The sequence below is a fragment of the Toxotes jaculatrix genome, chromosome 24 (genome assembly GCF_017976425.1).
Source record: "Toxotes jaculatrix isolate fToxJac2 chromosome 24, fToxJac2.pri, whole genome shotgun sequence".
NCBI classification, from domain to species: domain Eukaryota; kingdom Metazoa; phylum Chordata; class Actinopteri; family Toxotidae; genus Toxotes; species Toxotes jaculatrix.
In genome coordinates, this window is record NC_054417.1 from 9,756,850 (window position 1) to 9,776,418 (window position 19,569).

Below are 19,569 nucleotides of genomic sequence, written 5' to 3' on the forward strand. Positions count from 1 at the left end.
CTGCCTCGTCGGTCTGGTCCGCCAGCCTCCGAGGAGAGTCACTTCTCTCCACATATTTTCTTTCTTTTTTCCCCCCCCCCCACCCGTCTCTTTTGCTACACCGCCTACTGCCGGTCCGAGAGAATGGAGTGCTGCATCGGAGCTAATAATTTTATAATAGGTGCTCCCCATTGGTGGGTTGGGAGGAGGGAGGCGCGCTGGCAGTGCAACTGAGGGGGGGGGGGGGGGGGGGGGGGGGGTCAGATGTGAACAAAATCAGGTGCGGGTTTTTCAACCCTATGACTGACTTCGATAGATGAAGAAGCTCCTAGCAGTGGTTTTCATTGTGTTGGTTTTAAACGGGGTGTTATTTAACACTGTTAATTAAATAAAGCAGTAATGTTTTCATACAAGTGAATGGATGTTTATAGGTCGGTTTGGTCAGTCGCATCTGTATTGGGAGGACTGGACTTTTCCACCTGATCCATGAGTTTAGGCAAATCTCAGTTATTTATATATGACTTTTAGTTTTATTTTAATCTTTAATTCACAATTTAGCTTCATTTAATCTTTTATTTTTACTATTAACATCCTCACAGTTGAGGTGTGTAGATGTGTGAAGCCTGTGTGGAGTTAGTGAAATAACACAACACCTGCAAGAAAGTGCATTTGTTTGACTGAGCTCAGTCTCTTTTATCTTGTTGTGAATTTGCATACTGTCAGTAAACAGCTGAGCCTCCCCAGTAAAGTCTCAAACCAAAGTCGTTATCATCCTGACGTTTGCCATAAGAGGGTAGCCGAGCTCCACGTTTCGTAGACGGTAATTAGCGTCTGATATTTAACCTCCCTCCACTTTCTTTGCTCCGTGGAGATGCTGTCTGTGGACGGGAGCTTCCACCGGTGTGTGTCCCCTCAGGAGCCTGACTCCAGCAACACACCCGGTGCTTTTCCCCCGGAGTGATGGCCTGGCTGACAAGAGCATGAGTGAAAGAGTGAACAACAGATTCAGAGGGGTGTGTGGATGAGAAGGTGTCGGGAGGGTGGGGGTGCTGGTGGGGATCTCCCAGAGGAAATACAGTGCCTTTCAATATTTGCCCCTGCAGGCATCCCACTGTTTTGGATTCCTGCTTTACCGCAGGCAACTAAAGTGTTCAGGAACAGAAGCTCCGCAGACCACACCGATCAATTAACACTCATCAATTAACTAATCAGGGATGTTTGGACAAATGAACTCCTGACATGTAAAACCAAAGACGTGAAAACACGAAGCTGGAAAGGAGAATCTGTCCCGATAACAGATGTGTGTGTGTGTTTATGTTAATGGATGGATTTGATGAATAATCAATATAATTAATAATATAATTTACCAGCAGCGTTTTCATTGGATAAAAGCTGTTTTATCATTAATGATGTCACCATCCTTTTCTTTCAGGAACGCTGTTGACGGAAACAAGAAGTTATTCGCCATCTATGACACGAGGTAGGAAATGTCACAACAACAACAAGACACATTATTTATTAAGGAGGTTTTCCAACTGTGTGTGTGTGTGTGTGTGTGTGTGTGTGTGTGTGTGTGTCGGGTCCCAATTATCCACGGGATTTCTGACATCGACTCCAATATTTCCCAGCCTAAATAATTGATAGTGGAGCCCCCCTCCGTTTTAGATAAGGAAGAGAGCCCATTATAGACGATTAACAGGCTAATCAATCACGAGCATCGATACATGGTTTGATACATGCAGCCTGTTCCTACTCTATACTGTTCGGGTCCTGCCATTTTTATAGGAAACAGGGGACGGGGATTGGCGCAGATGGTGTGAGGAGCACTGTAAAAAATTTGGTGTAGTATGGAGGCTTTGAAACAGACTTGAGACTGACTTATTTATTTATTTATACCGAAAAACCTGTTACAAACCTGAAATGTGAAGTTTGAAGAACGTGGACATTGCCCATTTGGGGAAAGTCTAATAAAGAGACGGTGCTGAGTTGCATTTTGGGAACTGTGTGATCCAGGACTATAATTCAGGATGTCTGGGTCCGCTGCTTCTATTTTAATCTGTCCTTTGTTGGCTCTACAGAAAGTGCTTTAATAAAATTGTTGTAGTGACCCTTTAAACTCCCATGTCCCCACTAATCTACTGCTCTGAAAACTGAAACTCATCAGCAGATCAATTAAACCCCATATATAAACATTTCCAGGATTAGAAAGAAGTTAATTTGCATTAGAAAGAAGGAAAACTGAGTTGAACACTTTTCATGTTGAAATATTGTAACCACATCTTTAAAGAAAAAATAAAATAAAATAAAAATAATGCACAGACTGTACTGCAGCTACTGGTGGGTATTTTTTACAGTGTGTAAGTGCTGGGCTTCGTCTCTCATTTGAACAAGCCAAGTGCCTTCACCGCCACCAGCAGCAGCAGCTTCCCTGTACGCCCTGCTCATCAATATGCGCTTCAGCTCCTGAATGTCAGAGCCTCTTGCACAGTCAGAGACGGCAAAGAAAACGCGGAGCCAGTGTTCATGCCAGGGAGGCGATGTCAGCCCATATTTCATATCTGACTCCATCCGCGGCGAGCTGCTGACTTTTTTTCCAGCCCTTCAGTCGACTTTCTCCTTTTGGGGCAATCAATGGATTTACTCTGATTTGAAGAGCGTCCGGAACCGTCTGTTGATTGAGGACGGTGGGCTGTTTGCTGTTGTTGTGGCTGCAAACAACGAAATAAAAAACAACAACAACAACAACAACACACAGGGGGGCAAAAAAAAAAAGGATAGGGTGATGTTTTCTTTGCACGGGGTTCGTCAATTTCGCGTCTTGTCCGCGCTGGTTGTCGGTTCGATTGTGTGCTGCGCGAAAAGGTGAGTGCTTTTGACGTTTTCACAAGTCAAGGTTATTGCCGATTGCTGATTGATGCACGAGTCAAGGTGATGTTTCCCCTCTTGTGTTTTCTTTTTTTTTCTTCTGTCATTTCAGCGTCAATGAACCGAGCAACATGTCTTTCGTGAAGGAGACGGTGGATAAACTACTGAAGGGTTATGATATCCGACTGAGACCGGACTTTGGAGGTATGTGCAGTGTTTACCCCCCCCCCATTTAATCCTCCTCCACGCCGGAGGCAGGCAGCTTTATTTTTGGCGCCATTCACAGTGTTGTGGTCAGGTGCAGAGGTGTAGGCCTATATGCATAATTCTGCTGTTTAACCTCTTCCAGGGGCCCCTGTTGCAGTCGGGATGAGCATAGACGTGGCCAGCATAGACATGGTGTCAGAAGTCAACATGGTGAGTGAATTTACATCACACCAGTCCTGTTTCTCTGTGTTTACTCGACCGTGTAATGCATGCAGTCCTGTCTCTGTGCTGATACACTGGCACTCATACAACATGATTTCATAGTTTTCTTGCTAGTAGGAAGTGCTGATGTAAATCCAGTTTTCCCTCTGAAGCCATTATGCGATGCTGAGATGGATGGGCTGGGTTTCCTGTAAGCAATAAAACATCTTTATCTCACACACTCCCAGCACAGTGTTGCCATACGTCCACCGAACGCTCAGCCCGGGTGTAAAAAATAAACATAATACAGCCTCCTGCTGCTGTTTCCAACAATGCTGAGCCTCAGACAGCAGCACCGACTCACTTAGAGGACAGATTAAAGCCGGAGCAGTGGTTTTACAATCAATACAGTCCACAGACAATGCACTGGCCCCTGCACAGACTCAGGAAAATATGCGCTGGTGATGCTGGAGTCTCCAAATCGACAGCCAGAGGAAACCTTAGCTCTTACTTTGCTCTGCTTGTTAACCTCTGTAGCCACAGTTAACAGTGTTTGAGGAGTGTCCACCCAGGAGGCCCTCTGAGCAGACAGCTATCAGGCAACTCTGATTGGATTTGCTAATTTGTGAGCTGGATGCTGTTTGCCCCGCGTTGACACGTGTACGTACATGCAGGAAAGTAACCCCGGGCTCTTGTATCTTAAAATACCAGCCGACGATGACCCAAATTTCACCGGAAACAAGTGACACCGTCTCACCCCATTGGCTGCATTTTCGATTCTTCTGCAGAAAGATAGGATTTTAAGGCTCCGGCACCAGATTGAACAGTGGCCATTGCTTGTAATTGGTTTGGATCCAGGCTTTGAAACCCACGAGCCGCAATCCCTGATTCCAGATCAGCACTTCTACTCCGACACGTTTCACGGGCCATTGCTTGTGTACGTGTAACCATTATGACTTTTATGAGAGATGCTGGCTGCTGAGCCCGTGTGCCCTTGTGCTGTCACGAGGAGTCAAATTCAGGTCAGGGATGCAGCAGTTTACACCTCGGCCTCTGTATGTGTACACCATTGCAGTGCACAGAACATCATTTCACACATATGATGTGTGGTGCTTATTGACCAGGTCTACAGAGGAGAGGAAGGCTGCATTTCTGCTGCACCATATCAGAAAATGATTATTATGTATGTGGTGGGTGGCATGTGTGCGGGTGTTGATCAATACTAATGACTCAATGATTACTTTACCAGGTGACTCCTGGCTTTGAAAACTGACTTTCCAGCAGGGGCTCTGAGGGAAATATAGTTGCAGCCTGGAAGCAACGTTTGTTTGTTTTTTTGGGGGCAGAGCAGTGCTACCTTTTTTAGCATACACAACTTGGAACTATTTTGACAACCAGTTAATTGTTGTTGTCAGTTTTCAGACAAAAATACTAAATATTTCCCAGTTCAAGCCTCTCTGACATGAGGATGTGCTGTTTTTATGGCTTATGTGTCAGTAAATGAATCGTTTGGATGTTTGGGACTGTGGATTGGACAACGTCACCTTTATGGAACTGGCATTTTTCACTGTTTTCTGCCATTATTTTAGTATAATTATTGCTGCTATTCTGTCAATATTGCTTCATCCTCATGGTTTTAATTGTTTTGTGAGCTTAGATTATTCTCTTGTTTGGGATGCAACTAAGAACTAATCAGATTAACTGATAATAAAGCTTTAACTAGCTTTAACTTTCCTTCACATTCATCTAGTTTTTCATCTTTCCAGTGCAGAAACATGTTTGTAAGAGCTTCCACGCTGTCATTCATATTCATTCAGCTGCTAATGCTTCTAATGTAATGTAATGTAGTGGAATGCAGTGATACAGGGTGAAAGAGTAAAGCCTGCACCTATTGTTCTGTTTGACCCTTTGGGATCCAGGCTAAATGCTTTGTTTGCCAACAGTTCAGTAGCTAACATTGGCTAGCAAGCCAAGCGGGCTATTCTCCCCAGAGCAGATGAAGGCAGCTGATCAGCCATGGAGTCAGACAGCTGAGATCACACCAAAACTGATAATTAATTAGGTCTATTTCTCATGGCCACCGTTACTCTGAGGGACTGCACATGTGCGTCTGTGCATCTGCGCTTTTGAGATGAACAATTCCTGGATGTCATCCAGCTCTGATGCCAGGACAAGACTGGTCAAGCTGTTTGTTTTTGCACCAGCGTTTGACATTTAGTGGATCCTTTTCATCCAATGCTGGGACCGTCTGCGGTTTTAGCATGGGGGTTGCTCCGGAGGGAAATGGATAATGAGTGCTTTTGTCCTGACAGTGACAGTGCCGTGCTTCATCCATTCAGCAACACTAAACAGCACAGCCCAGATAAATGCAGCTCTCTCTGTCTCTTTTGTGATGAAGACAATTTCCAAGTTGTTAGGCACCACCCTGCATTAATTTCAATAACATTTCAGCTACTAAATCCACTTTACCAGCCTAGTGGAACAAGCCGCAGGCATAATTGGGAGACTAGTCTTAAAAGTTGAGGTTTTATTGAGACAAGAAGTGCTTGATATGCTGAAATGAGACCTGGATCCTGCGCTGCAGATAAAGAAAGAAACAGCACTGCCAAATTTTAAGCTTGATGTGACTTTCTCTCCTTTACAAAGAAGAAAGGGAACAGCTGCAACACCGTAAAAAAAAAACAACACAACAATGTAAAGTGCAGTTTTTGAGTAAAGACCCTACAGCTTTAGTCCAGGTTTGAGAGAGCACCTGACAGCCTTGTTAAGGGAAGGGTCACTTTGAAAGATTGGATTGATGTTTAATGTTAAGATCAAACAGAGTTAGAGGTTAACAAAGTCTCTGATAAATTAGTGCAGAGGGTTCAGGTTAGGCATTGACTGTGGGGGTAAAGGTTGAGGTGAAGAAGGTGAACAAATGAGTGCAAGTCAATACAGTTTTGTCACAGGTATTACAAGGTGCTATCTGAGTGCATGCAGGGTTGTGAATGTACTAATCTGTATTAGCAGGAATATAAAGGACTGATTCTTTGTATCTGGCTAAAAAACATCTTCAGATGCTTTGCACAGGTTAATGAGAGTTTATTGGTTTCTGTAGACAAATAATTAGGGGTGAAGAGGAGGTCAGAAAACGGAGAGGGTTACGCATTTTCTGTTTGTGCTGTTAGAATGGTCATCCTTTTATTTACAGCACAGACTGGTCTAATTTATTCTCACCCTAAATTTATATTCAGGATTCCCTTGTGGGATTAATAAAATTATTTTCGAAAAATGCCAGCACCAATGTACTCATTGGTGCTGCGAGGTGCTTTCCTCTCCCATAATCCTTTGTGAGACTATGATATTTAACAAAAAAGGTTAAAAATTGATGCCACAAAGCCAGAGATATTGTCTTTTTTAATCATACTCTTTCTTCTTTCTTGTCTAAACCTGGCACTCACATTATGCACAATGCAGCGTAACTGCTAACAGCACAGTCAGACATTCAGGTGTGTTGTGCTTGTAGTGGTTGATGTAGCCTGGAGCCACAAGCCTCAAGCAGAGATGAGGAGCCTCAGAGGACTGGTAAACTCACTTCTTACTAACTACAGACTTTTCACACTTTTTGAGCTCCTTTAAATTGGTAGAATTCCACCTTTAATATATAAAGATTGAAATTAGATCACATCATCTTAAATTCTTTATGCTTCTTTCGGTTATTAATAATTATTAGCTATGCTCTGAGATATCAAGGGACGAGTCAAAAGAAATTATTAATGTCTCTGGATGTTGTTGTATAAAAACCCCAATAATTTGTGTACAGTCCATATACTTACTGCTGATAAAACTAGACCTGTGTTTGTGTTTGCTGCCTCCCACTATATATTCCTCTGACTCCTATACATACCTCCACTCTGGTTTTATTTCATGTGGAGTGGGAGTTCATTTCATCAGCCCATGAGCTGAAAGTGGTCTTTGCAGTGCTATTAGCTCTGGGAATTTCACTGGACATAGCACTCGGGCAGATCAAGAGATTTAGAAGAGAAAGGGGAGAGGAGAACTGTAAGATCTAAAGATTTATTGAATGAGCGAACCAAACAGAAAAGAGCAGAGAAAGCGAGGAATCGAAGAACTTAGGAATGCAGGGGAAGGAGGGAGGCAGAGAGAGGAGACGGTAGCAGATCGAAACACCCCGCGAGCTTGTGAGACAGCGAGTGAATATAGCATCTGGCTCGTCCAAGAACCCACCTGGCAGGGCAGGGTGACCGAGTCAGTTTCTGCCACTCCGACGCCTTCGCAGAGCTTGAGCTCCGGCACTAGCAGATGCTAAAGTGTCTGAGAAAGGCACACTAATTACCTCTGAGGTTTGTTTGTGGTGTGCCGGGGGCCTCCGCTGATGAGAAACACATACTAGGACAAGATCAGAACATGGCAAGATAGATTACCTGCTTACTTGGAAACTAGTTGTAGACTTCAGAATGGATCACCTGAAAATGTGTCGCTTGTTAGTGCTCTTTTGGAATGCTAATCACAGAAAGGAGCTTTTGTAAAAGGTTATTTTTTAGATTAGAAAATTGGTTTAATGTAAGGTTTGGAGGTGGAAATGAGCACAGGTTTTGCCTGCATTTAAAATGTTTTGAAATACTGTCATTAAGAAAGTTTAAGTGCAAAATAAGGGCACCATGTGTAGGTGTGCTTTCATTATCACAACCTTCTCTTGCAGAAATGGACAAACAGGCACGATTCTGTGTTGCAGTAAGAGCCATCAAGGCCTTTATCCAAGCCCATTATCTGTGCCTCGCGAAAGTCATCATAATTTTGGGAAATTAAATTACAGCACAACGAAGGTAGAGCTACTCACACAGGGAAATGGCCAGAGCCTGCACTGTCAATGTAGTTGCAGTAACAGGTTGAACAAGCTAGTCATCCATACACCCACGGCTGCATGTGGGTGTCAGAAAGAAAAAAAAAAATCTGTCATTATGGAGGGGTGAAAAGATCTCCAGCTCTCTTTCTCCAAATGTTCCTGCTGCCTGGTTTGTTTTTTGAGATTTTAGTGCCAGTAACACAACAAGCCCGTAAAACCAGCTTTCCTTTGATTTCTTTGCCTCGCCTACTGTTTTTTCATGTCTCAGGTAATTTACATGTATGTATGCATCTGCATTCGCGTTGAATGACGTGAGGATGATGTTACTAGGCGTTGAGGTTAATAGCCTTTCAAATACACAACCTGGTCTGAACCTGATGGTGCCACAATCACCGGCAAAATCCACGTACCGCATGGCCTCCTGCATAAAATAAATCTTGGAATCAGATATTGCCAATGCACTAACTATGGCACCCTAATTATCCTATATAGGTCTTCCAGCTATGCAAACAGAGCATATCTTTTCTCTGTGCTCTGAGTGTGGCTTAATATACCCCCATGTCTTTTATCCGGCATCCGGCTTCCTGCCTGATGGAATGTAATTGGCCTCAGGAGAGAGAATGCTGTAGGATGAAGTGATGATCAGTGAGATTTAGAATAGGCAGAGTGGGCGCTTCCTGGTTTGTAGCGCCACCCCACTGAAAGGACGTATCATTTGAAGACGGATTACCCGTTCTACTGGTTCTAACTCTACAGTCCCTTATTGAGTTGAGTTGAGTTGCATGCACCTTTAAGACACTGCATGCATGGGGCCTGGGGAATTTAAAATTGACAGGCGCCGGCCTCATTTCCTTTTTTCGGTGCCACTCAAGCAGCTGTTACTCTTTCAGCAAATAAAAAAGGGGCAGGTAAACTATGAACTGGATTTATGATGCGAGTTATTGCAAAGGTCATCAGTCAACAATATGATTCTTCTCACTGTAGTGGAGACAGCAGATATATGAGGTTTAGGGCGGGAGAAATGGAAGGGAGGAACTCTACACCGTTGGGTTTTTAAAAAATTGATTAGAAGAATGAAAAGGTCAGAAATTACGTATTTGGGCTGATGGCTGTACTATTGGTTTAAGTGCCAGAAAAATGAGAAATCGTCAGGGCAGCATTGTACTCTGACAGAAGTAAGGAGTGAATGTGAACCTAATAGAAAATTGAAGATATGCGAAAATTGGTGAAAGCAGCAAGTTCATACAAGTGGTTTATGTGGTTCTGATGTTACTGTATGTCGCTGATTAAACCAGCACATAATCATCTTGTCTTCTTTTGAGGCCTGGGTTGCATGATACCTAATCTTTGGCTGCTGAAAACCTGCTCTGCCCTGGAGTACTGCCCTCTCTAACTGCATCTGTTATTTAAGCATATGACACACTTTTGGGACCTCATTTCATAAAGAAAAAAAAAACAGCCTATATTCACATTGTGCACTTGCTGAAAAGCCCAACTTAAAAATAGTGCAAATACTGTCCAACGTAGCAAATTACACTGAAGACTCCATCAGTTTATATAAGAGAGAGGATCAGTTTTCCATGGATAAAGTAAATTCTTAAAAAATGTACACATAGTCTTCAAGGGAAAGGCTATGATATACACCAGTAAATAAAAAAGAAAGGCTGTGTCCAGCTGTGTGTACTGGAGTGTCACAGTGGCTCTGCTCATATCAGAGAAAAATGTTCTATTTGTACATTTACCATCGGTTGTTCCCTGTCTTCCTCTCCCTCTTTCCTTGTTATGAGGTAATACATCATAAAATATTAGACAGTGAGGAAATGAACCTATATATTGAAGGCCAACATTGTCATTTAGAGGAAAAAGCCCAATTCAATCACCTCCCCGTGTTTGCTCTCAATAAGGGACAGTGCTATTTTTACCATTCTATAGCAGCAGAAGGAGGGGGATAGGAGCTCGCTGAGGGATTCCCCCGCACTGCGGTGATATACGCCTCAGGGCCATCCCGAGGGAGCGCTCCGAAATTACATTGAAGTGACTCAAATTGCTTTACTGAACGGGGGGTTCATATGGAGTACACGGTGATTACATATCATATCATCGTTTTTTCTCTCCTGCACCGAAATGTGAAGTTAAGTCGAGGAAAACTTGCAGAGCTGCGATCATTTATTTTTCATGTTGCTGCTGAGCGGAGCGGCTCTGATATGTGTCAGATGTGGTGGCGACGATTCTTTCGTTTTCAGTTTTCTAACACATTTTCTATTCGGTCGTATTGTGCTGCTGCGTATGATGATGGGCGAGTGGCGGCATATGCTAGGGAAGAGGGAGAACATATGCCATGCGACAAACAATGTTAGCAGGATATTTCCTAGATTCTGGTGGTATCACGACATAGCAGTCAGTATGAGAGAGAGAGAGATTAAATAGAAAATGGGTCAGTTCACAGCCAAAACTCTGCTTATCTGAATTCTCACGCACCCTGAATGAAAGTGAATATCCAGTGGAGTTAATTGAATAATTGAGGCTTGCTGGAAATCACTTCCTCTGGTCACTATCATTATCTCTGCAGAAAACATATGCTAATAACCAAACAGCTGCGTGTATTGGGAATTTGTGTGTTGTGGGAAATGGGAGACTTGTCAATAATTCATAATCCATAGTCCTAGTTCATAGAAAATCTGAGCCCACCTCCCTAAAAAAAAAAAAAAAAAAAATTCCAGGGCAGGTACCGCAAAGCTGCACTCACCCTCATCTGAAATTCATTTTGATTGTCTCCATGCAAGATTGATGAGGATTCCTTGGCCGCATGTTTGTACAGGCTACATGGTTAATTTAAATCATTTATGTCTTACTCGGCATGTGTGTGTGTGTGTATGTGTGTGTGCGCACTGGAGCCGCTTGCTGGGCTGCCCACCTGCTGACATGCTGGTGGGAGATGGAAATGCATACCTAAAGCGCAGTACCGCTCGGGGAAAGGGAGGGGGGGGGGGGGGGGGGGGAGAAGTGATGCGATAAGGGTCAAAACACGGCAGGGTGAAAGAGACATTAGTCACTTGTAGGGATTGATGGAGGGTAAAGTTACAGTGGTAATGGAGGAGAGGGGGGAAGGCAAGTCCACAGTACTCATTCACAGAGCAAATTTAATTTCCACCACATGCTGTGATCAATCCACACTGACCACTTTAATGGGACTATGACTGATAACACTTATTGCCCATTATGTCACAAAATCCTGGAAACTGACAAGGATTTATTTTCCTATCACTTAAAGGAACAGAAGAATGGTCAACTCCATTCTGTTGCTAGTGGTTGATCAGCTTCAGGGCTCTGGTGCAGGCTGGATCAAATCAAACCCCACTAACTTTAAACATCAGAGTCCGTCTGCCAGCGTTGTGTATATGTATGTATGTATGTTTGTGACTCCAGAGGGAGCTGTGTGAAATCTTTGCTGTGAAGACGACGAATCTGAATACGGAAGTTAGAAAGAAGTGCGTTTACCAGGCCATAATAGCCCGATCTTCATCTTTACAAGAGGTGCGAGGCTACATTAGCACATTTAACACAATCAAGGGGAGTTGCATTGTGGGTAATGTAGGCAACATGTTTTGACAAGAAGAATACATCAGTTTTGATCCTTTAATTTTTTAAAAACTGTCTAGAGCTGCAACAATCAATGAACAGACAATTAATCAACAGCTGTTTTGATTATATATTGTTTTTAATCAAAAGTGTGTTGGTTCCAGCCTCTTCAGTGTGAGGATGGGTGTTAGGTTACGTCAGCTTGGGCTGTGGGAAATTATTTGCATTATTCAATATTTTCTGACATTTCAATAACAGAATGATTAATCATTTAATTGAGAGAATGACCTGCAAATGAAGTGATAATGAAAATAATCATCAGTTGAAATCATAACAATTCACAGTAAGAACTTTTAGACCCTTGTTCCTTCCACTCCACTGCCATTGTTGGATTTTAAAGTGTGTCATTTAGTTAGTGGTAATTTGATTAAGGACAGAATTATTAAGGGATTCTTATAATGTATACTGAAAGCTTAACATGTAACATCATAACACATTCTTATGTAGGTGTACTCATCTTTAATGGGTAAAATGGGCAGTGGGATTTTAGCCTGTTATTTTCAGGAAACACATCTGCCACACATACCTCTAGGGCTGCAGCTAACAGTCGTTTTCATTATTGATTCATTTATTGATTGCTTTTTGATTTAGTGATTCTATGTTCAATTTTTTGAAGAAATAGGAAACAGTGAAAAATGAGGTTTTGGTGAAAAACAATTCAGGTTATATTATTACCTGATATTTAAATATATTTCCTTCTTTCTCACATTATTAGTGGGAATTCTGAGCCGCGCAACCAGAACTGTTCAGTGTTTTTGGAGCTGCAGATACCAAACAGGACATGGCTTTACCACTATACATTTATGGCTCAGTGCCAATGAGCTTTCCTTCTCATGCTGTGTGACCAATCTGTATCCTGTGCTGACTAAGATCTTCCCTGTTCACATCTCTGTGTGCTAACCAAACCTGGAAGCCATAACAACTGAGTATGAAGTATTAGTAAAAATGAAGGAATAATTAACTTTCAGTCAGTTGCCAGAATTTGCATAGCTGGATTTCATTCTATTCTTTGGTTATCTCATGAAAATGCAAGAGCTCAAGTGTTTTGGAAGCATTACAGTTTTAGAGAAGAGAAAGCATGAATGGGCGTGCTAAGAGACAAATAACTGTTTCAGTTACATAACACACATGAGTCTTTTTGGAAAGCCGCACTTATTGCAGTGGCTGTTATAATCTTCATTTTCAGTCCCCTTTGGTGTGCACCTGAAAAATGCTGCACCGGTGGACATGTGTGGCTTTGCCAGTGCCAGCTTGGTGCAGGCTGGTTTCATTTCAACACCACAGCGGGCAGAGGGGAGATCATGGCAATGCCCCGAGAGAGAGAGCGAGAGAGAGAGAGAGGGAGAGAGGTACAGATAGACTGAGAGAAAAACCGAAATAGAGGAGGGAGACCGTTAGCTTGGGTAAGTGGATTATGTGATGTGGAGGAAGGAGGGAGGCTCTGTCCTCTATCTCTGCTGCTGCCGTTGGTGCTCCGGTCAAATGCTGCTCGAATCAAGGCTAAACAACAAAAATGTTAGTTACTTACTATTATCACGTCCTTTTTTTTTTTAAATTTACACAAGTATCCTAAAATCATTTGATCTCTCTGAACTAATAGCATCCTCATGGCCTGACTTTAAGTGCTTCTTGCCAGTGCATATTTGGCTTAGGTGCCAGATGGCGAGGGTTGGTTACACAGAGAGGTACAGGGAGTCTTACATGAACACTTTCATATTTGCAAACGATTCAGTGCTTTAAAAGCAAACCAGTAAAATCAGATGTGAAGCCCGTTAGTAAAATGCAGTTTGAGATGGGAACTCTCAGCTTATACAGTCATATAATTGACATAGGCTAACATGAATAGTGGTGATGGGAACGTCATTAGTTATCCAGGACCGACAGACCGGAATTGCCCTCCCTGGAGCCATGCTGCTAGTGTGGTGAAAAACGATTGGTAGACTAATCAATAATGGGAATGATCCACACCAATTTTTACCAATATTTTTTTCAAAATGAAGAATGTGTTATTTTTGTTAGACAGTCTCACTTTAACAAGCGGTAAAAGGACTCTTTAGGTCTTGTATACTGCATTGGAGCCTTTGAGATTCACTCTTTCTGTGCTTTTGATTGTGTTTGTGAAATGGGAAAATACCTGTTAGACCAACAAATTAGGTATGACCTCAGAGGATAACGCAATAAAGTATTATTTAAATCACATATTTCCATTTTGGTCCCCTATGCAGAGAAAATAACAGTACAGTGTAAGCAGCAGCCTGGCATCATAAAACTGCATATGAAAAATAAAAACAGTCATTTGAATAGAGTTGGCAGTAATTTACTGTAAGGAAAAATGTCCCATTAAGCCCAAGAGACAGGCTGTTTGAATAAAATGAAAGGTAACGTGTGTTTAAAAAGCTTTTGGGCACTATTACAGTTCAACTCTGGGGCTTTGTGAATCACTGTGCCTGTACTGGGAATATACTACTAAGGGAGAGAATTATGTTGATATATTAAGTGAAATTTTTGTATGAAATTTTCCTCTAAAGCTGCAGCTACATGAGTCAGCCTGCCCACACGCTGTTGTACAATGGCACACAACTGTATGGGTTACTGTATTCCAGAAGGGAGGGCATAGGCACTTCTTAGAATTTGGCTGCAGCATGTGAACCAGTTGGCCCACACTCCCTCCAGCTTGTAGGATGCTGTGTCATGTCATATAAATATTAGGAGCACTAACAGCGGGGAATGGGCAGAGTAAATATTTTCAAAGCTGTTAATGTTTGCTTTTGAGGTCTGCTGCAGCTTGTTCAAGCTTGTCTGTTAAATTAAAAAGGATTTAGTGTTTATGAAATGTGACCTATTCTCATTGTCTCTTTTGCTCTGTTTGTATCCATAGGACTACACGTTGACCATGTATTTCCAGCAGTACTGGAGGGACAAGCGTCTAGCCTACATAGGAATCCCCCTCAACTTGACCTTGGATAACAGGGTCGCCGACCAGCTCTGGGTCCCTGACACCTACTTCCTCAACGACAAGAAGTCTTTCGTCCACGGAGTCACAGTGAAAAACCGCATGATCCGCCTACATCCTGACGGAACCGTTCTCTACGGCCTCAGGTATTGTCTGCTGTGCACAGTAACGGTATGTTTGTTCAGTGGGGCTTCTTAGTAGGTCTCTTCTGATAGCTCTCCTTGATAGCTCCCATTCAGAAATCAGTATTCTCTTCTGGATTGTTATCAGCCCGAGTTTAGATTCTCTACCCCCCAGATTCACAGTGTGACTGAGTAGTTACCCCGAAAATATGAAGTGTACAGATAAAACTCCAATGAGGGAACTCCCTGTTCATGTTCATGTGACTGGTAAAGGATACGTCTGGAGATATTCAGTATTTTTCTTACTGTCAAAAAACTGTGACACCATTCGAAGGCCAAAACCACAATGAATGGATCCTTGTACCATGTAATTCCTTTGTAGCTGAAGCCTGATCGATCTTATTCCTCTTTGTCAGACAGCTCCATTGTTGTCCAGTGAACACACAGCTTAGCCACACAGTTGGACTTATATGTTCCTTTATAACCATGAGCACTGCAGGCACTGCAGTTTATTTTGAAATCCACAAACTCTTATCAGCCCTGAAAACAGTCCCCCAAAAATACATTTAGTGATGTTTGCTAAAAAACTACAGTGCCCATGAAATTATTAAGACTTAAGACTTAAAAAATTAAACAGTATAAAGGTCAGCTTTGGGTCGACGGCCACACACAACCAACATTGTTGGTTTTGGCCTTTTTATGGATTTGTTGACATTAAGAACAGTTGTGACTAACACCAGCCTTATTCCGTTAAATACATGTCTCTAAATTCACACTAGGTGTAATTGTTTCCCAGTACTGTGGCACAACTGAGTTTATTTATGTTGTTAGCGTGGTAATCTGCAATTTCTGGGCCATGCAAATGAGCAACAGTCCCCACAACAGGCAACAAATTGGATCTCAGGGTCACAAATGTTCTCAGATGTTTCCCGGTGTCAAGTTAATTCTGTGTGTTTAAAACACTGTTACAGCAGCGCAGTCACCCAAGCTGAGAACTTGGCAGTTCTCTGCTGCTGGACGATGAGCAGCCAGAGGATTATGTGGCAGTGCTCAAGGGCGCTTCAGCACTTGATTTTTAAGAAAGGGAGGGAGGCAGTCAGAGATCATTCAGGAGAAGGAGTACGAGCAGGTTAGAAGGTGCATTAATGCAACATTAGGCTCACAGCTGTTGTTTGATATTTGTTTCATAAAGCCCTTGTTTTGAATTTCCATTGATCTTTTCGACAGGCAGGTTCAGAAGAGTTAATGTGACCTATGAATATGAATGCATGCTTTGAATTATTAGAGTGCAAAGCGAAAAGAGTGTGTGTGTGTGTGTGTTTGCATGTTTGTGTTTGTATATGTCAGTGTTCATACTTTACAGTCATACAGCCATACTTGATTATGCAAGTGGAGTTCACAGCACTTAGCCTCGTGGGCTACTTATAGACCTCTCAATGCTTTCAAGAGATCAAAGGGAGAGGGAAATGTGTGACGTGGTGTTTGTGATATGAGCTGTTATATAAATGTATGTCAGGTAAGGCTGAGTAACATGCTAAACACAGATTCCTATCATGGTATCACAGAATGCAGCCTGTACATTTATGTGTGTTGTTTATCGGGGCTGCAACTCATGCACTCGTTATTTATTTTACAAACTGAAACAGAACACTAATGGAAACATTCGATATTCACAAGTGAAAATGTTTTTAGTTTAAAAATAGATGTTGTCGATTAATGTTCTGTCCATTGACTAAGTGATTAATTGGCTAATCATTTCAACTCTACTGTTTAATATGATTAGAAGTCTGAAATATACACATCTTTAGTGAATCTTCATAGATTCTGTTATAAAAAGATCCAAGTTAGAAAATCTCCCTGTAAACTGCAGTGCATCACTCCACATTTACATTTTGCAGACCTAATGTTATGTTATTGTAAACTGAGCTGTATAATATCATCATCTAATGGGTTTCCACAGCCTCATCTGAGTCTTAACTGAATGAAGACATCCAGTGGCTAACTGCCAAGCAGCCGGCTTGTAATCAGGCCAGACTGAGCCTAAATCATTCTGAATTTGCATTTCACTTTGCTGCTAATTTTAACTGTCTGATCGTCAGCCGTTTGACCTCATACATATCACAAACAAAGGGATACCTCCTCACGACCTCATTCAGATGAGCAGGCACTAAACGCTGCCAAAATGTGTTGCCTTAATATGATTTTTATTTGCACAAACGTTCACTTCATTTCAGGACGGAGGGCAGCCAGTGTCAGGGAAGGGGTCATGAGGTGTTTGTCTGTCAGGGATCTGGAGTGTGATTATGTATGCAGTTACAGTCAGCATTTTACCTCAGAGGTGATGCCATAATCTTATTTTAACACGACAATGCCAATAGTCTCCAGTAATATGAGGCCAACCAAGGAACTTAGTGTTAAGACAAATGGACATTCAGCTTCCTTTAAAGATGATTAGTCCAAGTCAAGTGCTATCACCTTAATGCTTTAATCTAATTGTATTCCCACAGTCCCTTATGTGTCTCTGTTAAGCAAGTACTTACTGCATTGCTGTTTTTGCGATAACAATTCAAATGGCCCGGAAAAAGAAAGGATCCCAGTCCATTCTTTCCTTACTCCCCTCCTATCCATCTTCTCTTCCGAATAATGTATAAATCACATACAGGATCTGAAATATATTCTCTCTTGCTTCCCCTCTTCCCCCATTTGTGTCGTCTTCTGTAGGATAACTACAACAGCAGCGTGTATGATGGATCTCAGGAGGTATCCCCTGGATGAACAGAACTGCACTCTGGAGATAGAGAGCTGTGAGTAGAAAGGCCGAATGGCTTCAGGGCTGACATTCAGCGCACTGCGCAGGCTGAGAAGAACACCAACAAGGTCTCATGTGTGAAATGTTATTTTGAGTGAAGCAGTACGAAACCTGGTTCTTTTTCTTAATTTAAGCCTTGTAGTATTTGTTTTAAATGTTTTTAAATGACAATACTATGATCACATTAATCATCAACTTGCCTTAAAGGGGTATTCCATAGATTTAATATTGCATTTCTGTAAATGGTGAGGACGATAACATTACAAGGGTTATTTTGACATCAGCTAATCATGTTGCATCTACTGTACTGAGTGAGAGCAGGAGAGCAGTATCTTAAAAGTAGTAAAACACTGACCTACATCAGGACTGACTATACTGAATAATATAAAGAAGATGACATTTTATTTTTCCTTTCTTTCATGAAGAAATAAAGCTCAAAGCTGGTATGAGACTACAGCTAGAAATCACTGATAGATATTTCACTATTGACCAAAAATATTAAATGTTGAAAGGTAAGGGCAATACCCACTCTGCTTTTAGTTCTTGAAGTTTAGTCTTTATGTGACAGCGTTCTCCTTAAAGTCTGAATAATGCTAATGCCAACATACTGTCAATGGACGTCCTCAGGATACCTTTAGCGCGCTGCTGAGTTTTTAGCCTTCTAATCGGCAAGTGATTTACACCTGACGCACCAGGGCACACCAGCTACATGGTAGGATAGAAAAGAAGGATTAAGATTATCAGAGACACACAGATCCTGTTGGCGTACTTGTTGGCCACTGTCTCATATACAGTGTAAGATCTTTTGTTAGTAGTTTTTGTATCGGAATAATAAAAAGAAAAGTAAGACATCCAAAAATTGAAGTAAGAGCAGCCAAAGACAGATGAAATGTCAGCTATTTTTGAAATCTTTTGACATTTGTGTGAACTCATATAAATCTATTAACTTACTTGCTTTTCAAAGCAATGTCTGGTTGTTGGAAAGAACTTCAAACGTTTTTTTTTTTCTTCTTCTTTCCAAATGACAGCCCAGTTGGATGATCAGCAACACTGAATATCTTGGTCTCCAGTGATGGTTAGACAGATGGTTACACCTTGGTGTATGTGTGTGTATGTTTCTTCTTGTACAGATGGCTACACCACGGACGACATCGAGTTCTACTGGAAAGGGGGCGAGTCGGCTGTAACTGGGGTGACACGGATTGAGCTGCCTCAGTTCTCCATTGTCGATTACAAGTTGGTGTCCAGAAACGTAGTCTTTTCCACAGGTAAATGCTGCTCTGACGTGCGCTGTGTACATGTTTTCTGGCCTTTAACCTTCATAATGCATGACAGGCTGACAAGTGCGTGTTACATTTTAGATTATATTGTTCATATCAGGCATTGGCCTATTTTCAGGCTTATTATTTAATCAAATTCTGTAGCAAACATATCTGTGCCAAAGCTTGATCTGTTGATCTTAAATCCTCAGAGCCAAAGTTGTGTTTGTCAGTGCTTCTAATTGGGTTGAAGTGAGGAGATGCGCTGCCTTTGAAGTATCCCTCAAGTAACTGATGCAAGGATGCTGGAATGGTACCAAAACAAACCGTAAACGCTGTGATTTACACGCAGATTCTGTCCACGGCAAACGGCTCTTGACCCTGAAAGGTGACGCTGAAATTAACGGTTATTGTTTTTGGTTTTCAGGCTGACGTTAACAAAATGTAGCCGACGACGGCAATCAATTCAGTCAGACGGTACAATCGATCAGTCTGTCATGTGTGACAGAACCGAGTTCATCTTAAATCTCCTGAAAACTTGTTTTCAAACCTTAAGGTTTAATAATCACAACTAAATATGCAACAATCTAAGTTAAAGTTGGTGGGAAAAAGCATCTTCATCTAATATTAATTATGAAGACTTTAACAGTCAGTTAGCTAATCTGCTTCATCAGGAGTGCTCTGATTGG

At 41.9% G+C, this 19,569-nt stretch overlaps 1 protein-coding gene across 3 annotated transcripts in view; it reads left to right on the forward strand.

Moving 5' to 3' along the window:
- Window positions 1-19,569, forward strand: part of LOC121177979 (gamma-aminobutyric acid receptor subunit beta-3-like) — a 58,109-nt gene that overhangs the window by 26,104 nt on the left and 12,436 nt on the right. For 2 of the 3 annotated variants that reach the window (XM_041032436.1, XM_041032435.1), the window contains 6 exons: window positions 1,412-1,459; window positions 2,957-3,048; window positions 3,194-3,261; window positions 14,616-14,836; window positions 17,534-17,616; window positions 18,752-18,889. In XM_041032436.1, the coding sequence (XP_040888370.1) occupies window positions 1,412-1,459; window positions 2,957-3,048; window positions 3,194-3,261; window positions 14,616-14,836; window positions 17,534-17,616; window positions 18,752-18,889 (650 nt within the window). Of the gene's footprint in view, window positions 1-1,411; window positions 1,460-2,761; window positions 2,842-2,956; window positions 3,049-3,193; window positions 3,262-14,615; window positions 14,837-17,533; window positions 17,617-18,751; window positions 18,890-19,569 lie in introns of those variants that run through there. The other variant, XM_041032437.1, reaches the window with a different exon arrangement.